General features: G+C 56.5%; 1 protein-coding gene across 1 annotated transcript; it reads right to left on the bottom strand.

The window, feature by feature from the left end:
• Window positions 1-4,101: 4,101 nt before the first annotated feature.
• DBI (diazepam binding inhibitor, acyl-CoA binding protein) lies at window positions 4,102-9,343 on the bottom strand (the record flags this gene model as incomplete). Its single annotated transcript, NM_001082113.1, is given in 4 exon segments — window positions 4,102-4,387; window positions 6,366-6,428; window positions 8,225-8,342; window positions 9,287-9,343. Coding segments are annotated over 4 exon segments (264 nt in total). The 5' UTR covers window positions 9,296-9,343.
• Window positions 9,344-9,367: the final 24 nt, after the last annotated feature.

Raw genomic sequence — 9,367 nt, 5'->3', positions numbered from 1 at the left:
GATTTGTATTGTGTGTGTGTGTGTGTGTGTGTGTGTGTTGATCGAAGAACCTAGAGTGGGTATCACCCAGGGCACAGGCATCATCTTGCTCCGACCCGGGTCTCAAAGGCACAACTCTGTAAGAAGCCGTCCCCGTCGGCGAGTTCTCTTGGCTCATCCTCAACTCAAAATACCTGTAATTTAATTCCAAGAACCTTTCATCATCTGGCTACTTAAACCACCCCCTCATGACTTCCCAGCCTGACCCTGGGACCCGAGCCAAACCAACCAGCCCTGATGGCTTCCCTTTTCCTCCTTCTGGCTTTCACGGGTCACAACACCTTGTGCTCAGCCCCATTTTACTGATGGAGAAACTGAGGCGTACAGAGGCAACAGAACTGGCCCCATGTCTATTTAACCTCGGCAGTGGCGGCCTTTCCATGTTGCCTCAAGATGCCTGCTTCCGATGGAGAGCGCTGTCTCTTGGAGTCCTGGACCCGACAAGTCCTTTTGTGAGCAGAGGACACTCTCTGTCCAAGCCCATTTGCTTGCACGTTGAACCCCCGAGCTGGGGAGCACTGCCAGGGGTGACGAGGTGCCTGCATAGCTCTGGGCCTGGACTGGAAAGCATCCGTGCCAGGAAGGCCTCCGGCCAATTGCGGACTGGCTGGGTGGGCCTTGTGCTAAGCGCTCGACCCATTGCTATCAGCCCTGTGAGGGGCAGAATCTGCTCATTTTCCAAGAGGGAGAAACTGAGTCTCCAAGAAGAAACATGGGCCAGCCCCCAAAGATGGAAGTGGGATTCACAAGTAAGTCTGTCACCCAAACTGGATTGGAGGCGACATGCATGGCGGAGTGGCTGTGGGCAGCACCCGGAGGCACTGGGCTGGCTGGCGGCCCCTACCACTAACCGCATGTTCCCAGCTAACTCCTTGGGATACAGCCCTGGGCTGTTGATAGACCACGCCCCCGAGGCTGCTGTGGCCTCCTAGGCGGGACACCCTGTACCCAGGACTCTGTGAGACCAGTGCTACTGCTTAGAGAGGGGGAGGAGCCTCCCAAGCCTGACCGAGCTCCCCAGAACCTCCCCAGGGGCTTAAAAACATTCCAGCTCACCTGGGTGCCACTCCAGCTTCGGAAGTGGGACCTGCTTTTCCAAGTCAGCGCTCAGGAACTAGTTGCACAGCTGAGTGTGGGATTTCATTCACACCAGCAGCTTACGCTGTGCTGGCTCAGCAAGATGCTATCACACGTGTTATATCCGTACGGATGCACAGCTGAGTGGCAGCCAGGTGACATGAGGAAGGGGGCAGGGGGACGAGGGCTGCCTTCCCAGGCCACAGAGCCCTGGGTTTGCATTTGTTTATATCGCCTCTGTTCATTTCCTCACGGGAATATTGGTCGCAGAGGTCTCCATTACCCAGTAATGAGGTGCAAGTCCCATCTTAAAGGCACAGGGGACAAAGGCAAGAAATGAATGGAGCTGGCAGCGAGGCACAGGGGGTTGAGTCACTGCCTGTGACACCAGCATCCCATGGGCACCCAGCTCCTCCACCCTCTGATCCAGCTCCCTGCTAACGTGCCTGGGAAAGCAGTGAAAAGTGGCCCAAATGCCTGGGTCCCTGCCACCCACCTGGGAGACCCAGATGGAATTCCAGCCTCCTGAGCCATTGTAGTCATTTGGGAAGTGAATCAGCAGATGGAAGATCTCTCTCTCTCTCTCTCATTCTTCCTTTCAAATAAATAATCAATTTGTCTTATTCTTTTGTTTTCAAATAACTGAAGCAAAAAACCTAAGTTAGAGCTTGGCCCTAGCAGGTACTCAGTAAGTGATGGATTCTTTATTTTAAAAAGTTTTTAAAGATTATTTATTTATTTGAAAGGCAGAATTTCAGAAAGAGGGAGAAAGAGAGAGACCTTCCACCTGCTGGTTCACTCCCCAAACGGTTGCAACAGCCAGGGCTGGGCCAGACTGAAACCAGGAGCTTCATCCAGGTCTCCTTCATGGGTGGCTGGGGCCCAAGCACACTGGCCATCTCTCTCTGCTTTCCTAGGCGCATTAGCAGGGAGCTACAGCAGCCAGGGCTTGAACCGACGTCCATATGGGATGCTGGTGTCGCAGGTGTCAGCTTCACCTGCTATGCCACAATGCCAGCTCCAGTGATGGCTTCTAACTGGAGGCCATGGCGGCAGTGCCCTCACTGCCTTGGGATCCCAGCCTTCACCCTCCCACACAGTGGAGAAATGTCACTTAGTCGTAACCCGCCCTGGGCACAGTGCACCTGCAGAGGGTCACACTGGCCCGTTGTCACTGGGGCTTCTTTGAGTTTGGGCAGCCGTGGAGACACAGGGAGCTGCCCAGGCACCAGCCCGCCAGGCAGGCAGCCTCTCATAAGCAGCACAGAACACTGGGCAGATGCTTCTGTCACCCACTCCCTCCGCAGTGCTACCACAGAAGTGATAGTTGGCTCACAGGGCAAGTCCTTGACTTACAGATGCTGCAAAGGATGTTGCTGCGGACCAAATGGCTCGAGAGCTGGTGGGACAACACTCCCGATAAACCTGACACACTGGGCGCTGGCTCCACGCCAGGAGCTTCCCAAGGCTTCTGCCAATCTCATCCAAGGCTCACTACTGGCTTCCGGGCAGGTGGGCTAGGACCCACTCTGCAGCCAGGTGTGATTGGACAGAACATCTTAGACAACTTGGGTTGTCTCTCCTTTACTCCTGAGCAAGGGAGATGATAAAGGGACAGTGACAGGTGAGAGGCTATGGCTCCCTAGTGCCTCCCTGGGGTGCTGTGCAGGTACCTGGGTGTGGAGGTTTTGGCAGCCTCCCTGTTATGAACTCCCACATAAATGACAACTGTCACTCTGGAAGTCACCTCTCCTGGGCCGTGCATCTGTCTCGGTTTCAGATCGCAAACCCTAGCTTTGCTGGAGCAACCTCCTTGTGTACGAGGCTGCTCTGAAAGATGAGTAGAAAGTGAAATTAAAAGACATATTTATTTGGGTGCCCACATCCTGAAATCCACGTGGAGTGAGTCTTTAAAAAGTTACAGGAAATGTGTATTATGAAAAACCATACCCGCATTTCATAACTTGGGTGCACCCAAATAAGCATGTATTTTAATTCTATTTTCCAAGAACTTTTTGAAGCACCCTACACACCAGAGCTGCTGGGCCAGAAGCCAAGGTATCACTGCTCTCAATGGCTGCTGATCTAAACACACCTGTGACCCTCATGCCCATCTATTCCCCACAGGTCGAAGTCCTGTCTTGCAGAGGGGTCCCCACACCCCAGACTTAACAAAGCAACCATCCTCCTGGCTGACCTGGGGGGAGGCAAGGGCATCTGAACCAGGGCGATGTGCATCTGAAAGCTGGTTCTTAGTGTATGTCCTGGCCAGTTCTTCTCAGGCCCTGCTGTTCTGGGGACAAGGCTGAATGTCTAAGACCAGGGCACAGGCCCTAGAGAAGGAAGGAGATGAGGGCTACCTGGTCTCCGAGAGCTTCTCTGGAATCCTTGCCTGCCTCAGCTCCCCCACCTGCAAATGGGGACACTATCACCCCCAGCAGGACTGCAGCAGCCACCCAACAACCCATGCCCTCAGCGTCAAGCCCCCACCTCACTGCTCTGCAACCTCCCCCTTATACCTGTATGTTGACCCCAGTGGGTACCTCTGGCCAAGCTCCCGTGGGGCCCTCGAGAATGCCTTGGGTCAGAGCAGAGGCACACTTCACTGCTACTGGCAGCTTCTTCTACCCTTGCTCACACATCAGGAATCACGGGGCTGGCTGGACCTCACAGAACTCAGGGAGTCCAAGATCATCAGTGTCCTACATAGAGGCTGGGAGTCCCTGCCCAGCATTCACCTGCCCCTCCTCAGTGTGGCTTCGATGGGGAAGAAAGGCCACTTCCATAATCCTTCTCCCCACCCAGAGGGAGCTCATACCAGGCTTGGGGACAGAGTGGCACCACCTGCCTGCCCCACACTCCGGTGAGTCTAGGGTAGGGCGAGCCATAACACTCTCGGGAAAATCTTTCCAAAGAGGAAGGGAGCATTGGTGATCAGAGGGGTGAATTATTTCAAGAGCCCAGACTACTGAAGACTTAGAGTAACAAATGAACTTTTAATGGATCTCGGATAAAAAACTACTCAGGGCAGGTCAATGAGCCGTTCAGCCCTCACTCTGCTAGAGCCCCATCTGAGGAGCCCTGGGACGTGGGGTTCGCTGGCTATTTCCATGCTGGCACACCCATCATCTGCAGTATTAGAAAAACAAGGCCTATTGGTTTAGTTAAGTGTGCGGCCGGGAGCATCATCCGGGCCCTTAGATTCCGTACTTCTGCTTGAGCTCCTCCACTTTGTCCACGTACGCTCTCATGGCGCTCTCCTTGGAAGTCCCTGCGAGGAACCAACAAGAGTATTAGGCAAGGAGGCAGCAAGCAGGCTCAAGGACCCTAGACAGCTCCGGGGGGGGGGGGGGGCAGTACGAGGGGATGCTCAGTGTCCCCCAGAGTCCTGGATCGCCAGGGCAGACTGTTGGGAGGTCCTCAGGTCATTGGGCGAGACCTTGGTCATTCTTGTGTGACCTCGAGTTCTTGCAAGGGGGCTGTGATGGAAGCCAGAGCCTGGGCCCCTCCACTCTGCTCCTCAACTGCCTCGTGACCCACTTCCCTCTGCCATCTGGACTGTGGACCCAAAACCGTGGGCTAAATCCACCTGCCTTTGCCTCCTAAGTCACTTGTCATGGGTATTTTGCACAGAGACACCTGCCAAGATTTAGCCTTAAAGGGGTGTAGCCTTGGCCGGCGCCGCGGCTCACAAGGCTAATCCTCTGCCTTGCGGCGCCAGCACACCAGGTTCTAGTCCTGGTGGGGGCGCCGGATTCTGTCCCGGTTGCCCCTCTTCCAAGCCAGCTCTCTGCTGTGGCCCGGGAATGCAATGGAGGATGGCCCAAGTGCTTGGGCCCTGCACCCCATGGGAGACCAGGAGAAGCACCTGGCTCCTGCCTTTGGATCAGCACGGTGTGCCAGCCACAGTGCACCGGCTGTGGCGGCCATTGGAGGGTGAACCAACAGCAAAGGAAGACCTTTCTGTCTGTCACTCTCTCTCTCTCCCTGTCCACTCTGCCTGTCAAAAAAAAAAAAAAAAAAAGGGGGGGGTGTAGCCTAGTGTTGTGACTGCCCCACTGAGCCCTGAGCTCATGGGGGGGGGGGGGTGAGGCTGGCCTGAGGTCTATGCCTGGCCTGCTAGCTACCCGTGTTCCCCAGCCGTGGGGCAGCAGCCAGGATGAGCCCCTAGGAGAGAGGCTGGGCCCTGCAGACAGGCAGGGGCCATCACCGCAGCAATTTCGCTGGTTCCCGTTCACTCTCCTGGTTGGCTTTGGCTTATCAAATATTTCTGCACCAGGTTGGTATCTCCAGGAGCTTATTAAGCAAAGCCAGCCGTGAAGAAGCCAAGCCGGCCAGCCTCTTCTCCTCTGACTGCAGTGATGAGAAAAGTTTCGAGAACAGCAAGCGAAAGCAACTGCTACTTGGATGGGAATGAGGCAGGTCTTTGTCTTCCTGCTGTAGCACAAAGGACACTGAATGCGCTCCTCAGAGACGGGCTCACCCAGTTTCCTGGATGCTGGGGGGGGGGCAGGGGCGTGCTGGGAGCACCAGCAAGTACCTGGGGTTTGAGAACTGCCCGACGAGAATGGACGGGCGGGTGGGCGAGCGGGCATTCCCTCTGCGGTTACTTGGATATCCTAGGAGTGGATTCATTGTTTCGCGGCCCTTCCTGAATTCAAGGGTTTCTCATTTTGCAGGAGGACAGAGGGCTTATTCAGCGGCCGGCTAGCGAGGACACAAGCCGCCAGGAGCTTTGCTGCCAGCTTTTGGGTCTTGCTGGCACAGGTGGCACGTGACTAAGTAGGAGCTTGGAGACTTCTTGGCTGCCATCGCTCGGCACAGAATAGCTCCATTCACACAGCCTGCCAGCAGCTTGCCCCTGCATTAGCTCATTCCCTTCTTATACGCGCCCTCTGGCTGCAAGGGAACTGGGGAGGGCCCCTTGGGTGGGAGGGGGGCACTGCCTGGCCTTTTGGGGGAGGGAAGTGGTGTAGGAGGAACCCATCGCTGATTCTGATCACACGCAGGGCCCACAACAAGTGCACCCCCCCCATCCCCTCCAGCTGACACCCGTGCTCCGAGACGGTGCTTTATAGAAAAGGTATAAATGGTATTTAGAGAAAAAGTAGGTGGGCCAGGATGCCCCCTGCTGTGGCCCAGGCCTGGCCGGTTTCCGGGTGGGCCTCCTGGACTGCGTCTCTTGTGCTTCATAAAGCAGTCCTCCACTGCCCAGCTTCACAGAGAGGGAGGCTGCTCAGGACAATTACCTTTCAGCTCGTTCCAGGCATCCCACTTGGCCTTGCCTTTGAGGTCCAACATCCCAGGCCGCTCTTAAATGAGAGAAGATGTTTAGATCTGCTTCCAGTTCCAACAGAGAACTTGTTATCAACTTTCTGGCCGCAAAAGTCATCTTTTATCAGACCTCCTGCTTCTAGGATCTGTCCTGGAGTTAAAGGTGCCTGGCATGGTGGGGCCTGCCTCATGAAACCCAGGTGTCCCGAAATCCAAACATAAAGACCAGCAAGAATAGGAGAAGAACTGCGACATCTCAGGCTTCCTCCCATGCGTGCTCTCGGCTGCAAGATTCCTCAGCTATAAGATTCCTCTCCCTGATGCACTGCTGTAACCATCTTCTAGGCGTCCTTGCCTGCAAGCTGTCTCTTCAAATCCTTGCTCCATTTTTCTGCCCAACCGTTAGTCTATTTCTTGCTGATCTGTGGGAGCTGTAACTGAGGGCGAGGTTTCTTTAAGTTACACCATGGTGTTTATGCTTACCAACCTGTTATCATCTGCAGTTGGGCAAGACTCACTACCTCTGTGCTGGCCAAGTTCACTGCCAGTGGCAGCGACGGCAGCGTCCACAGCCTGGAGCACTGCACCTGAGAGACCTTGAGTGGCCCGAGCACTTTTCGAGATGCACTCCAGGGACGCCTGGAGAAGCCTGCGGAATCCTCAGGAGAACCCCACAGTGGTATCCAGCAGCTATTTCTGCCTCAATGGAACCGTACATCGGTGACATCTGATTCGGAAGCCAACCAATACACGTGGCTACCAAGCCCCTGAAATGTGCTATACACGGACGCAGCCGAAGCCTGACCTCTTCATGCAATTTAATGGACTTATCTTCTATTAAAATTTGCAAAGCTGCACATGGCTCGTAGCTCCTGTACTGAAGAGTTCAGCCCTAGAGCGAACGGACATCTTCCTGACGGAGAGGTGACTGATTCCTGAGCCAGGCTACCCACACTCCTGTGAAAGCAAGTGGCTCGGCCAAAGCAGAGGCCAGAAAAGCAACTCAGCCCCTCTGGCCATCCCCACTTCACCTCTCCTTCCCCACAGCCCACAAAGCCACTGAAAAACTCTGCTCGGCCACAGACCTTGCTGTGCAACCAGGGCTTTGCTTTGCATTGCCTGTCATCCTTAGCTCTGGGCACTGCCTCCTGCTTCCAGCCAAGTGACCAGCCCACCTGCTCCACCCTCCACCCCAGCCACTGCAGCACAGGGGCTAAGTTTGCCTTTCTCCCACCCAGGAGCAGGGAGGTCTCTTTTCGTGCCACCATGGGCACCAAGTCTGAGTCTGCACGGACCTGCGTTGCTCTACTGACTCGGTACACACCCTCCTCTCGGGGACTTGGGGGCAGAAGCAACACTGCCCAAGGCGGGAGAGATAAGAGTATTACAAAACATGGTTGCCCAAAGCACAGCCTCAAAACACAGCACAGGATTTATGGAGAGGGAACAGTCATCAGGCTGCTGGCAGCAAAAGTGCTTCTCACCTGATGCACAAAGCCAGGTGCTTCTCCACTCCTGCCCTGCCATCAGATGGCCAAGTGCACCCACTTTGGTCCTGGCCCATCTAGGGCGGTGGCAGCACGGCTCAACACAGGTACTGTGCGTGAGCGTGTAGAATGAGTCTCGTCCGAGCTGGGACCTTGGCTTCCTAGCTCACAGATGGGAGCCGCTGGTGATCACTGGTGAAGCCCTTTCAAAACCAGGATTTGAATTCTGCTCCCTGAGCCACTGAGAACCCATAGGGGCGCTCCCACAGACTGCCACTCAAGCTGCAAAGGCCACTGGCCACGGCCTGCCTTGAAGAGTGGTGGCGCCTAACCTGGGCTCGGCATACCTGTGTTGACGTCACCCACGGTTGCCTGTTTGTAATGGCTGTAGATAAACAGCATCTCTGCGTCTGCTGGCTTGGTCTTGAGGTTCTTAACTTCCTCTGCAGCTTTCTCAAACTCAGCCTGAGTGGGCGGTTAAGGAAAGCAATGAGGGTCTGTTTCAGGAGGAGAGGTGGGAGTCTAGACTCGCTTGAACCCGGCCCCCAGAGGGTGGGGATGGAGAGGGCAGACAGTCAGGCACTTCCTCCTGCAACGCTGGTCGGGGAAGGGCAGCTCCCCGCCGCCACAGGGCAGTTAGAAAAGATCCTGCCCAACCCTGGGCAGTCTTGGGTCCTGAGCACTCAGGTGCAGGAGGCAGCGGGGACTGCCTGCGAGCGAGGTGCACTCGGTGGGAAAGCTGCCCGGCCCACTTCGGGGAATGGTTCAGCCCTGCGGAGCCCTGGCTGGTGCACGGGGGTGGCAGGGCGTGCTCAGGACAGGGGAGGAGGGGACAGGGCCCGCGTGCTATGGGGTCAGCAGCAGGAGCCGCTGGGGCCGCGGGCGACCTCTGTCCCCGCGCCCAGCCCAGGGAAAGGCAAGTGGGAGGAGCCGAAAGGTCGCCCCGTAGAACTGGATCTTGGACAAGGTCTACACTGCAGCGAAGGGGGAGGGCTCACGTCCTTCTCCCCCGGCCGCGAATCCCCCTCTGGCGGCTGGCCTCCTGGACCTCTAGGTCCTCGCCCCGCCGCGACGCCCCGAGTCCGGCCATTCCTTTCGGATGGGGGCCTCCCTCCCTTCCCCTCGCACATCGTCCCCCGTCTTTCCATCTGGGACGTTCGCCTCCAATCATCGCCAAGTCCACCCCACGCGCGACCTTCCAGGCGCTGCGGGGCGGGCAGCAGCTCCAGAGGTCCCAACATGGAAAGTTCCGCTCACAAGGCTCGGCCCAAGGCATCCAGGCTGGGCATGGGGCCAGGAGCAACCGCGAGCATTAAAGGGGGCGACCCTGAGGTATTCAGCTCGTGGAGACCCCACCCCGGCGTCCGGTCCCGCTGCATCTTTGCAGGCTGCCTGGGCACGCGTCGTACCTGAGACATGCTGGCCGCGATGCAAAAATCCCCGGGAGCCACGGAGAAGGCGAGAGACAGGAAGCAAGAGCGTAGGAGCGG

The sequence above is a fragment of the Oryctolagus cuniculus genome, chromosome 3, assembly GCF_964237555.1.
Source record: "Oryctolagus cuniculus chromosome 3, mOryCun1.1, whole genome shotgun sequence".
Classification (NCBI taxonomy): Eukaryota; Metazoa; Chordata; class Mammalia; order Lagomorpha; family Leporidae; genus Oryctolagus; species Oryctolagus cuniculus.
This window is presented reverse-complemented; position numbering and strand designations above follow the sequence as displayed.